General features: G+C 31.2%; 1 protein-coding gene across 1 annotated transcript; it reads right to left on the reverse strand.

Annotated features, from left to right (window-relative positions):
* Positions 1 to 10,421: 10,421 nt before the first annotated feature.
* Positions 10,422 to 10,776, reverse strand: LOC124910801 (glycine-rich protein 3 short isoform-like). Its single transcript, XM_047451482.1, has one exon. It carries the CDS (start codon positions 10,772 to 10,774, stop codon positions 10,520 to 10,522), a length of 255 nt encoding a protein of 84 aa, XP_047307438.1. The 5' UTR covers positions 10,775 to 10,776; the 3' UTR covers positions 10,422 to 10,519.
* Between the last annotated feature and the right edge of the window lie 10,232 nt (positions 10,777 to 21,008).

The following is a 21,008-nucleotide window of genomic DNA, read 5'->3' on the forward strand; positions in this document are numbered from 1 at the left end:
GCCCGCAAGAGACGGGGGAAGAACAAGAATATTGCGCTGTCAAAGAGGCTAGCGGGGACGAGGATCCCTCTAACATTTAGAGAGGATGGGAGGCCAGGTGGTACAGACGTGGGAAGGACACGGTGGTCTAGACATGTGGGGTCGATTATCCGGGACCCCGCAGCCGTCTCACACCGTCTTCTCAAGTAGAAGGCTTTAAGTGCAGACCAATTGGATTCACTGTGGACTGCTATCAAGGTAATACTTATAACTTGATTATACATTACGTCATTAAATAATTATTTGTAACATTTGGATGTTAATTTTTTAAGGATCCGTTCGAAGCGACTAATGGTGACATTGAGTATTTTCGAAAGACCGGATTGGGACACGCCAATCAGATATGGGATAGATGGCGGTCGGATTTGAACAAGAATTATATCCGCGTCCACAAAGGAGACGAGGCGGCGGTACTGGCTAATCCTCCACCGGACTACGATCGAGATGATTGGGAGTTTGTGTGTCGCAACCATTTCTTCACAGAAACGTTTAAGGTACGGTTTCATAATTCAAATAAAAGTTGATATTAATTAATCTAACTTCATTTGTTATTACAAATACAGAGACACAGTTCTACAAATATTAAGAACCAGAAGAATCTGAAATTCCCGCATCGAACGGGAAGTAGACCGTTTGCACAAATTGAAGACGAGTTGGTAAGTACATTATTTGTAATAACTTAATATAAAGATTGTTATTAATTATATTAATCATTTATTTCAACAGGCGATTGAAATGGGAAGGCCACCGTCTGTAATTGAAGTATTCAAGAGGACCCGTACACCAAAACCGACACAAGAAAACCCAACACCCGTCCCGGACGAACACGTGCAAGAGAAAATTGTAAGTGAATTGAATATGCCTAGTTTTTTTATTATAGAAATGATATTTTATTTGAATTGTGCAGGCTGAGATGGAGGAGGTTGTTAGTAACGAACCAGGAATATCTGATTTTGAATTGACGGAGAGGGTGTTCGGACAACAAAAACACAGGGTAGTCTTCGGAATGGGATCAGGCGTCCGGCCCACACACTTTCGTGAGGATCGTCGTAGTGGAAACAGTTCACATCGAAACAATGAGCGATTGTTAGAAGAGAATCAAATGATGAAGCTCAAGCTGGAGGAACTGGAGAAGAGGGATGAAGAAAGAAGGCGCAGAATGGATGAAATGAAAGCGGAAAATGAAGAAATTGTGGAAAGAATGGAGAGGGAGAAGTCAGAGATGAACGCAAGAATGGAGAGAATCGAATTGTATATGAGGCAAGGACCACCTCCTCCCCCCACAAGCTAAGGTTGTTTCGATTCAAAACGTTTTTTCATTAGTGGTTGAATTTAGAACAGATTGTTCGGAATATTAGTTTGGTGTCGAATTTTGTAATGTTCATGATCAATTAATGCGATCGTTTAATGTATGTTGCATTTCTTTTATCATTGATATATTGGTTTGGCTGAACAGGTTTTGGTTGCGAACAAAATAATCCGCACATTTTTAAAAATTTACAGGAAAAAACCGAAAGTAAAAATGAAATCTCTCGGGTTTTCTCTTTGTGGAAAAACCGAGAGATATTAGAAAACTCTCGGTTTTTAGCCGAAGAGAAAACCGAGAGTTATATGAAAAACCCTCGGTTTTTACCCAAAAGAGGAAAAACCGAGAGTTTTCATATAACTTTCGATTTTTTCTGTTTGTGGGAAAACAGAAAATTTTGTAATATCTCTCGGTTTTTCCACAAAGAGAAAACTCGAAAGTTGTTTGCAAAACACTCGGTTTTTCCACACAGAGAAAAACCGAAAGTTATTTGTAAAACCCTCGGTTTTTCCACAAAGAGAAAAACCGAAAGTTGTTTGCAAAACCCTCGGTTTTTCCACACAAAGAAAAACCGAAAGTTATATGAAAACTCTCGGTTTTTCCACAATGAGAAAAACCGAAAGTTCTTTGTAAAACCCTGGGTTTTTCCACACAGAGAAAAACCGAAAGTTATTTGTACAACCCTCGGGTTTTTCAAAAAGAGAAAAACCGAAAGTTCTTTGTAAAACCCTCAGTTTTTCCAAAAGAGAAAAATCCGAAAGTTTTCATATAACTCTCGGTTTTTCTCTTTGTGGAAATCCTGAGAGAGTCAATACCGAGGGATGGCGAGAGTTACTAAAACCTTCGGTAAGGTCTCTTTACCGAGAGTTATATGGTCAAAACCGAGAGTTTTAACTCTCGGTTTTGACCACTTTTTCACCAGTGCATGCTACTATTATTAGTCACAGTTTTATGATAAACGTCGTGACTAAAAGTCATTTCTCCTCGCTTTTTTAGAGATAATTAATAACCACGGAAATAACATAAAGCCGTGATTAATAATACTATACTATTAATCACGGTTTTCTGATAACGCCGTGGTTATTAGTCCTTCACAAAAATTTCCACACTTATTGATTATTAATTTCCCAATTATTGATTATTAAGGACATCGTTATCATAAAACCGTGATTAATAAATAATTTATTAATCAAACCGTGGTTAAGAATAATTATTTAATCAATTCAAATTAGAATTTTTGTTAAAGATCACAAAGAAAAATCAATTCATGCAGTTACATAACATGTTCCTTAACTAATTTATCATGTGTTTACATATTTTGAGATTATTTTTGTTTTTGTAAAACACATAATTAATAAGATAATAAAAAAATAATATGATATGGTGTATGATTTGTAAAAAACCTTAAGTCCAAACTCATGCTAACTTTCATGACCAATTCTTGGGAGAGTTTGTTGATTGACCACATCTAAGTACGTAGTTAGACAATTTGAGAGAATGTGGTTTTACATATTTGATGATTGATTTTTTTTAAACACATAATTAACAAGATAATATTTCCTTAATCAAACATTTTTAACCACGGCAATGGGTAGTGTCGTGGTTAATAATGATTTTTGCGTTATATAAAACTATTATTAACCACGATTTTAAGTAAAACCGTGGTTAATAATTATTATTAACCACGGCATTAGGTAAAGCCGTGGTTAATAATGTATCAAAATTAATTTTAAATTTATATATAAAATTATTAAATATCTTTCCTATACTTATCAAATATTCATATAATATATATTCTTTAATTTATCTATATATTTATATTTATGTACACAAAGACAAATTATTTGTTTACCTTTAAACTATTTATTTACTTTTAACTCTATTTTTTAAATATATTTTTGAACTATTTATTTACTTTTAACTCTATTTAATAAATATATTTTATATAAATATTATATATATATATATAAATTTAATAATTATATATATATATATTAAAAATTAATAATTAAAGATAATATATAAAAATTATTTTTAACCTTTATTAAAATAAATATGGATATAAATATATAGATAATATATTATTCACCACGGCGTTATATAAAACCGTGATTAATAATGTGTTACTATTAACCACAGCGTTATGTAAAACCGTGGTTAATAATAATTATTAACCACGACTTTAAGTAAAACCGTCACTACAACAAAACATACTTTCAGCGACCCTTATATACCAACCCATATTAAGCGTGGGTAAAAATTAAAAGAAAAAAACTTTTGCCAACCTTTATATCTATACCACCACCTTTATTTTTTTTATATACCAACTCTTTGTAACTTTGTTAAAACCTTATAATTTAAATATTCTAAATTTTAATAATTTTTATGTTTTATTTTTAAACTTTGTAAATATTTTTTTTTAATTTTTTAATTTTTTTAAAATTAAATTTGACTTAAAATTTTGTTAACATTAAAATTTAATTAATATTTTTTATATAACATAATTTTTAAACTTTTTATAGTATTATTAATATACGTGTTTTACTTAATTATATTTAAATTTAATTAAATTAAAAGTAAAATATGAGAGAGTTCATTATCTACTGAAGTGTTAATATGACATTTATCCCACATCGGAGAAAAAGAAGAAGTTTTTGGTATATAAAATATGAGAGAGTTCATTAGTTTCTGAAATGTTTTTTAAGGTTATAATGTGTTGGAATATGGGTTCATCCTAAGGGTTTAGGGTTATGTTCATCAGGTACTTGAGAGATGAGGGCAAATGTGATAATAGTATAGATAAAAAAATAACAACTAAAATGAAAATAGAAAAAAACAAATTTTAAAAAAATAGTTTAAAAATAAAATAGACTTTTAGCAACGTTTTTTAATTTTGTCAACGCTTAAATAAGCGTCGTTAAAACTTTCGTCTTTCGACAACGCTTGTACCGACGCTTAAATAAGCGTGGTAAAAACTTGCGCCCACCCTACTTCTGGCGACGCAAGAATAAGTGTCGGTAATGTTTTTGGCGACGCTTTTAAAGGTTGGCAGAAGTCTTTTTAAGCGTCGCCGAAAGTCATTTTTGTTGTAGTGCGTGGTTAATAATTATTATTAACCACGGCATTAGGTAAAGCGTGGTTAATAATGTATCAACATTAATTTTAGATTTATATATAAAATTATTAAATATTTTTCCTATACATATCAAATATTTATATAATATATATTGTTTATTTTATCTATATATTTATATTTATATACACAAAGACAAATTATTTGTTTACCTTTGAACTATTTACTTACTTTTAACTCTATTTTTTAAATATATTTTATATAAATATTATATATATATAAATAAATTTAATAATTATATATATATATATATTAAAAATTAATGATTAAACATAATATATAAAAAATATTTTTAACCTTTATTTTCTAAATATTAATATAAATATATAGATAATATATTATTTACCACGGCGTTATATAAAACCGTGATTAAAAATTATTATTAACCACGACACTAGATAAAGCCGTGGTTAATAATGTATTAACATTAATTTTAGATTTATATATAAAATTATTAAATATATATAATTTAAACGTAAATATGTATTAACCACGACGTTATATAAAACCCTGGTTAATAATAACCCTGATTAATAATTATACATTATTAACCACGGCCTTACCTAATTTGCCGTGATTAATAATCATTACAAGGTTAACGATATTACTTATTCTTTTTCTTTCTTCTTTCTCTCTTTCCCCAATTCAGTTTTCCGCTCACTGTCGACTCCTTTCCTATCAAAAACAATGGTTGTTGTTGGCTCATTCATGACAGACGCTTTCGCGAAATAAACTGGTTCGTCTCTTCTTCTCCTTCTTTTGTGTAAATGTTTTCATTCATTCTTGATCTAAATGCTGGACTGGAACCCTAAATGATTTCGCTAATTTGGAGTTGTGCAAATAGGTCTGTATAATCAAACGTTTCTTACCTTCTTTCTGTTAATTTTCTCCTCTGTATTTAATATCAATGGTGATCTCAAATTCAGGATCCACAAACAAAACCAGAAAGAATCCAGCCTTGATTATGGATCAATGATTCAAGGTGACATCTCTTTCTCTCTTTCCCTCTCACACTATCTTTCTGCAATTAATATAATCCAAATTGATTTCATTTGATTTGATTTGAGGTCTTATGTTATCCCTAGATTTATTTTCCCTGATGAATTGGGTTTTATTTGCTTGCATCAAACTTCTTTTTTGGCCTGATTCCCAAAACATTTTGTAGAAATCTCCTGTTGACCCGAGTAAATTATTGAATAATCATGTATAAATGAAAGAGCTTTGTTGAATCCCGTGTTGATTTATGTAAGTTGATATTGATACTGCGCAAACATTATATGCCCCAAAAGTTAGTAATAGTGATTTGCAGACAAAAGTATTATTTATACCACCTCTTAGATAAAACCCAAAAACATTTTGCCCTAATTTTGCTCAAACCCTCATAAAAATCTCATCAGTTCTACATCTGCTTTTGATGTCTAGTAATTATACATATTAGGAATAGGGGTACGAGGGTACATAGTGATAAACCCTAGCTTTCTAATCTGATAGCAATAATATGCCACAAAAGTTGTGATTCTCATGTACTTACAAAATGAATTGTTTTACCTTCCTATTTACTTCTAGGTTTTGTTGTTTGTTCTTCTGCGTTTCTACCTAGTTATTTGATGATTATGTGTTTATTTGTATTCTTGAAACAATTGTAGTTTAGTCAAACAATGAAGTTAAGGTTCAACTAGAAAATTTATCATCAATTCCATACAAAAGGTTGTTTCAAGATGGAAGAGAAAGCTTGTGTAAAACGGCTTCAGAAGGAATACAGATCCCTTTGTAAAGTATGTCTTCATTTTCTATTTGATATTTATGCGTATTAACACTTTTTTTAGTAACTATGAAATCTAGGATTGTCCCAGTAATCAAATTTGGAGAAGGCAAATGTTTGAAAAGGTTTCCAAAGAATTTATCATCATCTAGAATAGTATAATACAATGAACACTGAGGGAAAAGTTATTATTATTAATTTATTTATGGGTAGGAATCCTGGATTTAAGTGTGTGTAAAGGATTTGTAATATACCTTTCTAATGGTAGTGATCTCTACTTGTTACTCTTAATTGGCTATTACAGTTGCAAATCATTATTAAAATGCTTATTTGATTATTTTATGCTTATCTCATTAGTGTTAGATTGTAATATATTTATTTTTTAAAATGAAGAAGGTTAACTACCTTTATTAATGTTAATGATTGTTTTTCTTTCAGTTATATAGACTTGGACTTTATTATTGTTCTTGAGGCCACCTTCAATTGTTGTAATCAACTAAGTATCTTCGTTGGCATTCTCCATTTGGTAAGTTCTAAAAATTTGGATAAATGACTTAATTACTTGAATTGTTAGGGTTGCATGTTTAGAGAAATGACTTTATTGAATTGTTAGGGTTGAATGTTTAGAGAAATGACTTTATTGAATTGTTAGTGTTGCATTTTTAGAAAAATGACTTCCTTGATTTGTTAGGGTTGCATGTTTAAAGAAATGACATAAGTAGATATTATTTTTGTTATAATTGGTTGTTCATTTCTAGTTAAAATGGAAGTACCTGATAAACATTGGATGACTCTACGGCGAAATGATCTCAAATATATCGAAGGGGTTGAAATATTCATAGATTTCGCGATTAAGTCTACTAACAGAACTTCTATTGCTTGTCCGTGCGTAAAATGTGCAAATCGAACTTACGAGAATAGAACCGTGGTGAGAGATCATCTAATTGTGTTTGGAATCCTTCAAAATTATAATTTTTGGTACTGTCATGGAGAAAGAAGATCTTCGAATGTAAGGGTCGACGGTCATGATGGGGATGATGAATTAGATGAAGTTCAAGATGAAAATCATGGTGGAGTAAGAGATAATTTCGTTAATGATGAAATTAACAAAGAAATTGATCAAGATACTGATCAATTTATAGAAGACATCATAAATGATTTGTATCCAGCCGCCGAAACATCAAATAATGAACGTCTCGTTGACGAAGCTAAGGCATTCTACATGTTGTTGGATGATTCAAAACTTCCATTGTATGAAGAATCCATAATTTCAAAAACCTCCACCATACTTAAATTACTTCACATAAAAAATGTTGGTCAATGGACCAACACGTCATTCAATTTGTTATTAAAATTGCTCGAAGAGGAAATATTACCAGCTAATTCTATGTTGTCTAGTTCATACTATGAGTGCAAGAAATTTATTACAGACATTGGTTTAACATATGACAAAATTGATGCTTATAAGAATGACTGTATGTTATTCCGTAAAGAAGATAAAGATTTGGAAGAGTGCAAAGTTTGTGGTGTGTCTAGATGGAAGATCAACAAATCAAGTGGTACGCTTCAAAAAATGGTGAATGGAAGTTCATTCCAAATAAAATTTTACGATATTTCCCACTTGCACCGAGATTGTAAAGGTTGTACATGTGCTCCAAAACTGCTCCTCAGATGACTTGGCATAAAGATAATATTTATGTTGAAGATGAAGTTTTAAGGCATCCAGATAATTCAATGACATGGACGTCCTTCGATAAAAAATTCAAAGATTCAAGTGCGGAACTGTTTGCTCAGGTTTGAAGCTACGAACCAATGAGAGAAGGAAAGACATAATGTAAATGACACATCAAATTGTTTATGGATATTCGGAGAAAACTCTCCTACGTCACCCCTTCTTCCAACAACCGAAAAGATTTCACTAACTTCCTTAGATGAAATACAGATTACTGAGCTAGCTATCTCTCTGTTGAACAAAATAACCTTTGTTCAACTTACAACACTGAAGTTTTCTCTCAAAAAAGATAATATGTAATTACAATATATTCATAACTAGATAGAGAGTGAGATATTTGATTTCAGAAACTTTCTTTAATCGAATGAATGAAACTGCTCTCACTCTTGACCATTGTCATTTTGCTTCCATATATACTAAAATACACCAAGGGTCTAATTTGAATTATGGTGTACGTGGCAGTTGTTCATTTGATGAGCTTTATTGTCCGTTGTCTGTAGAACTTTACAGCCAGCTGCCTTCAGACGTCTATCAGACTTGCTTAGACGTCATCTGCTCATCTGAGACGCCTCATCTTGGCCGTTCATCTCATCTTCGATGTCCATCTGCCTAGACGCCTCATCTGATAGTCTATTAGACGCCCCATATAACCACGTGTGTTGACTTTGAGACGTTTGCTCGCGCGCGTTGACTTTGAGTTGTGCCTGCAAATTAATAAAATTCTAATTTATTAATTATGTACATAATGGGATTCAAACCAAGGTCACCTGTATCACAGGCGGTGTACTTACCACTACACCACAGACGACGATGTTTATATCTAAATATATATTTATATATTTAATATGACTACCAATTATTGAACTTAGTTTTATCCATTTATTATTAAAAATCATTTCATTAATCATTCGATTAAAATTGTTAAGTTATTTTAAATCAATTAAAAATCTTAATTCAATAGTATATTTTTTAATTGGATATAATTAAAAAAAACAAAAAATAGGAGACCATACCAAGTGATTTTTATGTATTAGAAAAGAGGGGATCACTGATCATCTTTTGAAGATTGATTTTTTTTTTTTTTTTCCATGATTTGGGGTAGATTTTTTTAGATCTACGTGTCCTCTTAATGTCCGGAATAAATGTTAAGACAACAAGGATTTGGTGAGGATTTGGTGTTGGTTAAAACCATCTCTAATAGATTCTCCTTCAAATGTTTTTAATTAAGTGTTTTTTTAGGTACAATTTTAATATCATATTTGAGCAAATGTAATAGAGAGTCTAATTGATGTCATTCAAAATTGAAGGCGGTTTCCAATACTCAACCAAATTGGACAATTTTTTAAAAGTCGTAAAAATCATTATTTATAAGATGTTTATTTTATTTTATGTTCATTGTTTTTAGACCTTGATAATTTGAATTATGTGTATATTATTCACTTATAATTGAGACAAATGTTTCTTTTGTTTTTTTTTTTTATTAAAGATTGAACTAAAATATTTTTTTTAAAACAATATAGATAGTTTTGTAAAACAAATTAATAAAATTGTACCAAATTTAAATAAATAAAATAGATTAATAAAATAGATTGAAATATCACATTAATAATTATTGTTTACCATATTTTAATCCTTCATATAAATAAATATAAAAAACTAATCATTGTAAAAAAAATAAATAGAATATTTATAAATGAGTGTTAAAAATATTTCATTTTTTTAGTTTAGAAGTTTAATATTAAGTTCACTTTCATTTAAAACTTTTAGAGAATAAATTCGAATTCATAACCTTAAATCTCTTAAATTCAGCTCTTATCGTTCTTTATTAAGTTAAATTTCATAATCTTTTAAAAAAATATAATTATAATTACAATTTTAATTTTAATTTACTATTTTAATATTATAAAAAATAATTATTTTTTATATAGAATAATGCATGACACCTCAAAATCATAATATATATATATATATATGGTAAAATGTAGTAACATAGTTCAAGAACCCTGGATAAAATCAAATCACCATCCAAAAAAAATATAAAAAAACTCAAATAAATAATTATAATAATAATACCAATAAAAGGTGAGAACTAAAAAAAACCTAATGATACCATTTATGAGTCATTAAAAACTTTTTCATTCCTTCCAAGTTTTCATTTTTCTTGGTTGACATATCCTCTCCACTACAAAACTAAACTTCTGTCCTTTTCGTCACAAGTAAAATAATTAAGTTAATTTGATTCTTAAATTTTATATTTTGAACAAATTGTTTGTGAGTGAACTATCTAAGGAATACGAGGTACTATAAATACTTTGATTACTTAATGCTATTATCCTTATATAATTTTAGAATCAAAATAAGCCACAAAATTCTAGAAGACCGTTATTAATTTATAAAAATATTGGTGACGGTGGCATCATATTATTATATATAAAAGCATGAACTTTCACTCACACACATAACCATGGATGCCTTTTCTTATTCTTTCTTAATTATTAGTACATAGATTTTGCCAGCGGCTAGCTAGCTCGCCACTCGGCTCAACCTTCAAGGCTTGGCTCCACCAACATCAGCTTGTACCGCCTCTCCTAGGTAAGAGCAACACCTGTTGCAACTACGTAAACCTCTGTTGCAACACCCGTACCGACATCCTCCACCGCGACCGCCGCCATTATTATTTCCTCCTCCTCTCCAACCGCCGCCATTATTATTTCCTCTTCCTCCTCCCCAACTGCCGCCATTATTATTTCCTCCTCCTCCCTCCTCCCCAACCGCCGCCATTATTATTCCCTCCTCCGCCATTATTATTTCCTCCTCCGTACTTCATTAGTATATAGTTGGATTATTTAAATAACTCAACTACTTAAATCATTTTACTTTTATAATAATTTATTTATTCATCAAAATATTTAAATATCTTTTATTTTAAATTATTATTATTTTTATTATATACACTCTAAATTTTTTTACTAAAAACAATTAATATTTTTCAAAATCATCATCTCTTTATTCAATAATCTAATTCAAACAAACCATAAGAGCTTGTTTGATATTTAGGGTGCTTAAGTTTTTTAAAGAGTTTTTATCTAAAACCTATTAATTACTTATTACTCTAATATTCACTTCTGTTATTTATTAAAATACTAAAACGATCTTTTATTGAGAGATTTTTAGATGGGTCAATTTTTTTTTTTATAAATTCAATCATAATCAATTTTTTTTTATCACATCTCTTTATTTATAAAATCACTCAAATTATTAATAAAAATACTAAAATATTATCTATTAAAAATAAATAAATAAATTTATCATTAGTTATTAATATAATCTTGAAGCATTTTTACCAAAAAAATATATATCTCCTAAAAAAAGTTATATTTCCATCAAATCGTTTTAAATAAACAAAATTTATTTACATAAACGGAATAAGAGAAGCTCTAAATATTGAATGTTTTTGTTTAGGTAGAAAGAAGCTTACTTTCAGCCAAAACCTTGGTGGTTGCATGAGAAACAAAGGCTAGGAGGAAGATAGCCGAAAGGCCGATCAAAAGAACTGCTTTGGAATTCATTTTCTCTTGTTATTATTGAACTCACTCACTTACTTACTATTTGAAGGTGTGTGAGAAAAGGTTGTTCATGGTCGCGTCTATTTATAGAGCCTGCATTATTGAAAATTTACTATTTTTATATAATGGTATATTATGGGCTCAATGATGTATTTAATATTCACGTTGTACAGTTGGAAGACATTTAATTTCTCATTATATGGTTATGGCGACATTAGTACATGTTCTTATCAGTGTATTATTGTATTGTATTGTATTTATTGGATTCTTGTAAGGACTTTTCATATATTAATTAAAGATATTTCATAGATGGGGAATACCATTTCAAACTCTAGGCATGGGAGATGTAGCTACTCGAGAAACTTCCTATCCATTAGACCAATTAAAATATTTGTAATTTAATATTTTAATTATTTTTTTAAAGAAATATAATTAAATAATTTGAAATTAATAAAAAAAATAAAGAGATTAATAATTTATATATATGTATATATATTATTTATAATTGTTAAAATTAAAGATAATTCTTAAATAAATTATCTTTAACAGTAATTATTTTTTAATTTTTTAATAAGATTAAAAAATCAAATTTAAATATAAATTTATTTATAATAAAATTTATTTAAAATAATTATTTAAATATTTATAATAAATACCAATTAAATCACATAAATAATAATAATTTAGAAAAAAATATTTTAAGAATTGTAAATAGTTTTAGATTATTATTTATAATATATTATTAAAATATATAATGAGTTTTAAAAATATTATGTATTTATTCTAACAAATTTTAATAATTTCTATATAATTTTAGTTTGTGTTTAATTGATAATTGTTTTCTTATTTATGAGAATTTCATAATATTTTGAAAAAATATTACATGTTTTAAAAATATATTATAAATAAAATTATAAATACTTAAAATTATGAATCTTTTTAAAAGATTTCAAATTAAAATTATTGTCTCATTTTTATAAGGTTAAAATAAAACGGAAAAACACAAATAAAAATAAAATTGTCTAAGAGCTCAAATGTTCTGATTTACCTTACTTACTAGAATACTAAAAAGAATAATAAAAATAACACAAGAATCTATCTAACAAATAAAAGAGTTTATCCATAGTATCAAACATGTATGTTATTGACTTTTTTCTAACTTTTTTTTTTACAGATTTGTCTTAAAAAAAACTATTAGTCCTTTATTATTGTATATTTTATAAATGGACTCATATATGTAGTTGAGTGAATAAACACTAGAATTATAATGTACTCGAAGTCATAAAATTAAGTTTTACATCCAGATATTTGAAAAAAAATAACTTTGTTGAATATAGTAATTTGTTTTCCTCGTAACAATTTTATTAACAAACTAATTAATATATAACAATTAGCTTAGATATTATACTAAGATATCATATGGGATTTAGTTAACTAGATATTATTCTGATTATTTAATTGTATTTTTTTAAAGCAGGTACTAAGTGATTCATATAAGTTAATTTTTTTTATTATTATTAATTTTTTTCAGTCAAATCATCAAATTATTATCTCTCATAATTAAGATTGGCATAATATTTAACTGACAATAATAATCTTATACAAATGTAATTTTTTTAATAATCAATATATACACATAGAATTATCAATATAAATTATCAATGCTTTATTAATAGTACGTAATAAAAAAAATTCTTTTTTTATTTTCTTATTTTAAATCCAAATCTAGAGTGTGTTTGATGAAAGGGTTATTGGTATTTTATCTTCGTTTTTTTCCAAAATAACTCTTTTTGACCAAATGATGTAAAAACCTAATTTTAATTTTTTTTTTTTCAATTTTATCCTTCTCGCACTGGTGAAAAAGGGGTCAAAACCGAGAGTAAAAACTTTCGGTTTTGACCCTATAACTTTCGGTATAGACACATTACCGAAGATTTTGGTAACTCTCGCCATCCCTCGGTATGGACTCTTTCGTTAAAAACAATTGGGCATTTACCGAGAGATATCGTAGAATTTTCGGTTTAGATACCCTAGAGTAAAACCGAAAGGTAATTGAAAAACGTTCGGTTTTTCCAAAAAGAGGAAAACCGAGAGTTTTACAAATAACTCTCGGTTTTACACCTTATGGAAGAACCGAAAGTCTTCTATTAACTTTCGGTTTTTCCATTTGAAGAAAACCAAGAGTTATTAGAAAACTTTCGGTTTTTCCACAAAGAGGAAAACCGAAAGTTTTCATATAACTTTCGGTTTTTCCATTTGAAGAAAACCGAGAGTTATTAGAAAACTCTCGGTTTTTCCATTTGAAGAAAAACCGAAAGTTTTTCAATTACCTTTCGGTTTTTCTTCAAATGGAAAAACCGAGAGTTATATGAAAACTTTCGGTTTTTCTCTTTGTGGAAAAATCGAAAGTTTTCTAATAACTCTCGGTTTTCTTCAAATGGAAAAACCTAAAGTTTTTCAATTACTTTCGGTTTTTTCCGTAAAATTTTAAAAATGTGCTGATTATTTTGCTCGCAACCAAAACCCGTTCAGCCAAACCAATATATCAATAATAAAAGAAATGACACATACATTAAACGATCACATTAAATGATCATTATCATTACAAAATTCGCAACCAAACTAATAATCCGAACAATCTGTTATAAATTCAAATTGACACAACTACTAATGAAAACATGTTTTGAATCGAAACAACCTTAGCTTGTGGGGGGGGGGAGGTGGTTGTTGCCTCATAAACAATTCTATTCTCTCCATTCTTGCGTTCATCTCTAACTTCTCTCTCTCCATTCTCAGATTCGTTTCTTCTTTTTCCGCTTGCATTTGTTGAATTGTGCGCATTCTTTCTTCATCCCTCTTCTCCAGTTCCTCCAGCTTGAGCTTCATTATTTGATTCTCTTCTAACAATCGCTCATTGTTTCCCTGTGAACTGTTTCCACTTCGACGATCATCACGAAAGTGTGTGGGCCGGACGCCTGATCCCATTCCGAACACTACCCCGTGTTTTTGTTGTCCGAACACCCTCTCCGTCAATTCACAATCAGATATTCCAGGTTCGTTACTAACAACATCCTCCATCTCAACCTGCACAATTGAAATAAAGTATCATTTCTATAATAAAAAACTAGGCATATTCAATTCACTTACAATTTTCTCTTGCACGTGTTCGTCCGGGACGGGTGTTGGGTTTTCTTTTGTCGGTTTTGGGGTACGGATCCTCTTGAATACTTCAATTACAGACGGTGCCCGTCACATTTCAATCGCCTGTTGAAATAAATGATTTATATAATTAATAACAATCTTTAGATTAAGTTATTACAAATAATGTACTTACCAACTCTTCTTCAATTTGTGCAAACAGTCTACTTCCAGTACGATGTGGGAATTTCAGCTTCTTCCTATTAATAATATTTGTACGAATGTTTTTATGTATTTAAAATAAAAATGAAGTTAGATTAATTAATATCAACTTTTATTTGAATTATGAAACCGTACCTTAAATTTTTTCGTGAAGAAATGGTTGCGACACACAAACTCCCAATCATCTCGATCGTAGTCTGGTGGAGGATTAGCCAGTACCGCCGCCTCGTCTCCTTTGTGGACACAGATATATGCCTTGTTCAAATCTAACCACCATCTATCCCATATCTGATTGGCGTGTCCCAATCCGGTCTTTCGAAAAGACTCAATATCACCATTAGTAACTTCGAAAGGATCCTGAAAAAAATAACATCCAAATGTTAAAAATAATTATTTAATGACGTAATGTATAATCAAGTAATAAGTATTACCTTAATAGCAGTCCACAGTGAATCCAATTGGTCTGCACTTAATGCCTTCCACTTTAGAAGATGGTGTGAGACGGTTGCGGGGTCCCGGATAATCGACCCCACGTGTCTAGACCACCGTGTTCTTCCCACGTCTGTACCACCTGGCTTCCCATCCTTCTCTCTAAACGTAAGAGGAATCCTTGTCCTCGCTACCCTCTTAGACAACGCAATATTCTTGTTCTTCCCCCATCTCTTGCGGGCAGAAGATTCTTCAAAATTATCAAAATCATAATTAGATATGTGAATCAATTGAAACAATAACTAATTTGTAAACAAGTTACCTGTTGATGATGGGTCGGGAGTGGAACCGTGCTCCTCTTCGTCATCCTCCTCGATAGGCTCCTCGAGACCCTCGTCTTCAGCCTCATCGTCATCCACCATATCCGCAAACATGTTCTCTATAAACTCTTCGAGCTCCGTAGCCTCAACATCCTCGTCTGTTGGGGGAGCAGTAGCTATCGGGACCACAGCAATAGGTGGTTGGTCTCTAGATGATGATCCTCGGAGCTTTAAGGTCTCGGATTGGGCAAGTAGGTTTTGGTAGCTTTTATCCAATTTCTTGGGTGTTTTCCTCATACTCTTCCAAGTTGTTTTAGGACCTTTAGACATTCTTAATGCACACCATTAATAAAAATGAGTGAATAATTAAATAAAGTAGTAATAAGAATGAATATAAAGTAAAAAACATAAATCTACCTAATTAATTAATCTGAACTATATGTTTGTAAACCGCGGTTTATTTTTGTCACAATCTTCCAACCGGGTCGGGCTAACATATTAGGGGCGTAGAATACTTGTTTCGCTTGACTCGCCAATATATACGGGTTTTGACTTTGGGTTTTCAAAATCCGGTTTATATTTACACTTACGAAGCCATATTTATCCACTTTCACTCCTAGTTCCCCCGAGTGTGTATCAAACCACTTACACTTGAATAAAACAACTCGTTTGTGAGAAAAGTATTGTACTTCGATTATATCCGTTAAAACTCCGTAGTATGACATAGTTTCAGACCCGTTGTACCCCTCAACAACCACCCCACTATTTTGAGTGGTCAAACCTTCGTCGTGTTTTTCTGTACAGAATTTGTATCCATTTACTTTACACCAAACATACATAGACGAGTAAATACTTGGACCTTCTCCTAAGATCTTGAGGTCTCTTGATATGTCGTTAAATTCTGCTAAATGGGCGACCTATATATGTATCCGAAATGAAGTTGTTAAAATGAATAAAAAGAGTTAGGATATATGAGTTATAATTTACTCACTCGATGCTTGATATAGGCGGCAAACGTTTCTCCACTGGACTCGTTGTTATAATCTCTACAAATAGATCGAATATTAAATAACACATTCTTTAATGCTAAATAGTAACAACAACATCGAATCTTACATGTAAAAAGGTTCTACTTTGGGACAATTTTTTAAAATGTAAGAATGAGTTGTCACTTGATCGATATAATCCAAGTTGTATACTTTTCCGTTAAATTGGTCTTCCAACGATGCAAATATTGAAATACCCGAGATTTCAGGTTGTGCATTTTCTTGCTCTTCTTCCTCCATATACCTGGTACATAAAATAATACTCTCATTAACAAGATAGCTCTCGCTTATAGAGGCTTCAGGGTGGTTATTATTCCGCAAATATTTTTTCATTGTACCCATGTAATGTTCAAACGGATACATCCATCGATACTAAACAGGTTCTCCAAGCAAAGCCTCAAATGACAAGTGAACCGGGAGATGCATCATGATGTCGAAGATTGACGGCGGAAAAATCATTTCAAATTTACAAAGTGTCAATATAATATCCATGTACAATTGTTCGAGGTCCTCTTGAATCAACTCTTTGAAGCACAACAACCGAAAGAAACGAGACAAATTTACTAACGCATCATACACATTATCTGGAAGTAATCCACGAGTTGCTAAAGGAATAAGATATTCCAATAAAATGTGACAATCGTGACTCTTTAATCCCGAAATCTTTTTCTCTTCCAAATTTACACAACCGCCGATATTTGAGAAAAAACCATCAGGCAACTTGAGATCTTTCAAGAAGTTACAAAGACGTTTTTTATTTTCGGATGTCAAAGTGAAAGGCGCTTCTGGATAATGCACAACTCCTTCATCATTTATAGGATGTAACCATGATTTTATGCCTAAGAGTTGTAAGTCTTTACGGGCTTTAGGACCATCCTTAGTCTTCTCTTTCACATTCATTATTGTTCCCAACACGCTATCACAAATATTTTTCTCAATATGAATCACATCCAAATTATGTCTCAATAATAGTGATTACCAATAAGGCAAACGGAAGAAAATGCTGTTTGTTCCAATTGTCTCCCGCGTTTCATGATATATCTTGGTTCTCTTGCTCAGATCCGTAATAAGAATTATGTCTTTTAGGTCTCGTGCTTGCTCGTAACTTTCTTTCCCCGTTAACAATCTAGGGGGCTCTCTATAATCAGTTCGACCATCAAACGACTCTTTATCCCTTCTGTATTTGTGCTTTGGTGGAAGGATGCGTTTATGACCCAAGTAACATTGTTTGGAACCATGAACCAATCGAAGAGATATTGTGTCGTTGTTACAACAAGGACAGACGAATTTACCTTTCGTACTCCAGCCTGATAAATTTGCGTAGGCGGGAAAGTCGTTAATGGTCCACAACAACGCCGCTCGCATGTTAAAGTATTACGAGGTGTGTGCATCAAACGTTTTCACACCAGTTTGCCACAGTTCATGCAACTCTTCGATCAATGGCTGGAGAAATATGTCAATTGTATCTCCCGGACTCTTTGGACCCGAAATTAACATAGATAAAATGAAATTGCTAGAATCCATGCAAGTCGTGGGTGACATATTATAAGGAACGAGAATAACCGGCCAAACACTGTATGATTTTTTCCCATTTGCAAATGGTTGAAACCCATCGCTTGATAAACATAGTCTTACGTTTCGAGATTTCGACGCAAAATCTGTATAATTTTCATCAAACGTTTTCCATATTAAGGAATCAGCGGGATGTCTCCACGTATCACTATCAACTTTTCCTTCTTTATGCCATCTCATCATTGGAGCCGTTTTTGAGGACATGTATAGTCTTTGCAGTCTTGGTATTAAAGGGAAATATCTCAACACCTTTTTTGGAATGAATTTCCCATTTTGCTTCTCTCGAACTGTCCCACTTGTTTGGTCGACTTTCCATCTTGAAAGACCGCAAACTCTGCAAGAATCTTCATTTTTGTCGTCCTTCCAAAATAGCATACAGTTGTTCTTACATGCGTCTATCTTGTCATATTTAAGCCCGATATCAGTAATGAATTTTTTACTTTCGTAGTATGAGTTTGGCAATTGAGCGTCAATCGGTAATATGTAGTCTTTAAGCAGACGCAACAACATATCGATGGAAGAATTTGTCCATTGACATACATTTTTAATGTGAAGTAGTTTCAGTAGTGCCGATGATTTCGTTATTCGAGCACCTTCATACAATGGCCGTTTGCAATCATCAAGCAATTTATAAAATCTATGCGCATCTTCGACTAGTTCATCGTTGCTCGGGACATCATTAACGTTGGGGAACATATCGTTTATAAATTCGTGCATATAACGTTCTTCATTGACCTCTTCATTAACTGTATTATTCATCTCCTGTCTCGCATCGTTGAATTCCGGCACGGCATCCTCCGACTGATCATCGTCATCATCATCATCATCATCATCTAAGTCATCGGCATCTTCATCGACATCGTCATTAACCACTTGAGTAGTACGTCTCTTTTCTCCATGAAAATACCAATACTCATAATGAACATTTATTCCATAAATGATGATGTGAGTCTTCACTTTGTCTATTTCCATAAACGGCGTGTTTAAGCATTTCACGCAGGGACATTTCACGGTTTGTCGGGATGTATTCCTAACAGCATACTCGAGGAATTTGTCAACACCTTCCTCGTAATCTGGATGATCTCGACGTAAGGTCATCCAGCTTTTATCGGGTACTTCCATATTTCTAATAAAATGGAAAACAACCCGCATTAGACTAATCCAATCTAATAAATCTAATTAAGTCTAATTTACTTAATTAGACTTTCATTTATCTTATAATAAATCTAACCTAAAATCAAATCTAATCCAACAATATTTCAATCATACCTAAAATCCAATCTAATTAAAACAATGCAATTCTCACCTAAAATCTAATTCATTCATACATAATTAATACCTAACTTCAAATCAAATATAATTCAACACTATTTCAATCATACACAATTCATACCTAACATCCATTCTAATCAAAACAATTCAATTCTCACCTAAAATCTAATTCATTCATACATAATTAATACCTAACTTAAAATCAAATCAAATTCAACATTATTTCAATCATACACAATTCATACCTAAAATCCAATCTAATCAAAACAATGCAATTCTCAACTAAAATCTAATTCATTCATACAAAATTCATACCTAACTTTAATTCAAATCTAATCCAACACTATTTCAATCATACACAATTCAATTTATACCTAAAATCCAATCTAATCCAAACAATTCAATTCTAATTCATTCATTCATTCAATTCAATTCATTCATTAAAAACATTTAAAACTTACCTTATTTAGCAGTTGTGCCGGCGGCGACGGTGGAGGAAGTGGCTGAAGGTGGAGGAAGCTCGACGATCTTCACTAGACGGTGGATGAAACCTGATAACAATAAATATAATCAAACTCAATATAAAACATATTATACATAAATGTAACTCAATATAACCAAAAACAAACTACAATCAAACCAACATTAAACCAATCTAACCTAAATCAAACCAAAATCTAACCTCAATCAAACCAACATCAAACCAATATAACCTAAATCAAACCAAAATGAAACCTCAATCAAACCAAAATCAAACCAACATCAAACCAATCTAACCTAACTCAAACCTCAATCAAACCAAAATCAAACCAACATCAAACCAATCTAACCTAAATCAAAACAAAATCAAACCTCAATCCAACCAAAATCAAACCAACATCAAACCAATCCAACCTAAATCAAACCAACATCAAACCAATCTAATCTAAATCAAACCAAAATCAAACCTCAATCAAACCAAAATCAAATCAATCTAAACTAATAAAAACCAATTTTAAACCATAATCCTAAATTAAACAAAATCTAAAATTAATCAACCTAAATCTAACAATTACAAACCAAATCTAACATATATAACATTAATCTAACATATATTACCAATCAGATTACAAACCAAATCTAACATATACAAACCAAATCTAACAATTATATCATTAATCTAACATATAAAACCAATCAGATTCAATAATAACATTAATAATTCCTAAATCTAACAAATCCTAAAAACTAACCCTAAAATCTAACATATATAACACTAATATATCTCAGTAATCCTAAAAGTTTGAAACTAACCTTCAATCAAATGGACGGCGGAGGCACGGCTGAGAGCGGCGGAGGCGCAGCGGCAATTCTTCAACCGGAGAGGCGTCTTCGCGGCTTCAAGAGGGGCGGCGTCTTGGCGGCGTTGTCTTCTATGGGCGGCGTCGTCTTCTTCAGCCGGAGGGAGTCGTCGATCGGATGGCGGGGGCTT

The sequence above is a fragment of the Impatiens glandulifera genome, chromosome 7 (genome assembly GCF_907164915.1).
Source record: "Impatiens glandulifera chromosome 7, dImpGla2.1, whole genome shotgun sequence".
NCBI classification, from domain to species: Eukaryota; Viridiplantae; Streptophyta; class Magnoliopsida; order Ericales; family Balsaminaceae; genus Impatiens; species Impatiens glandulifera.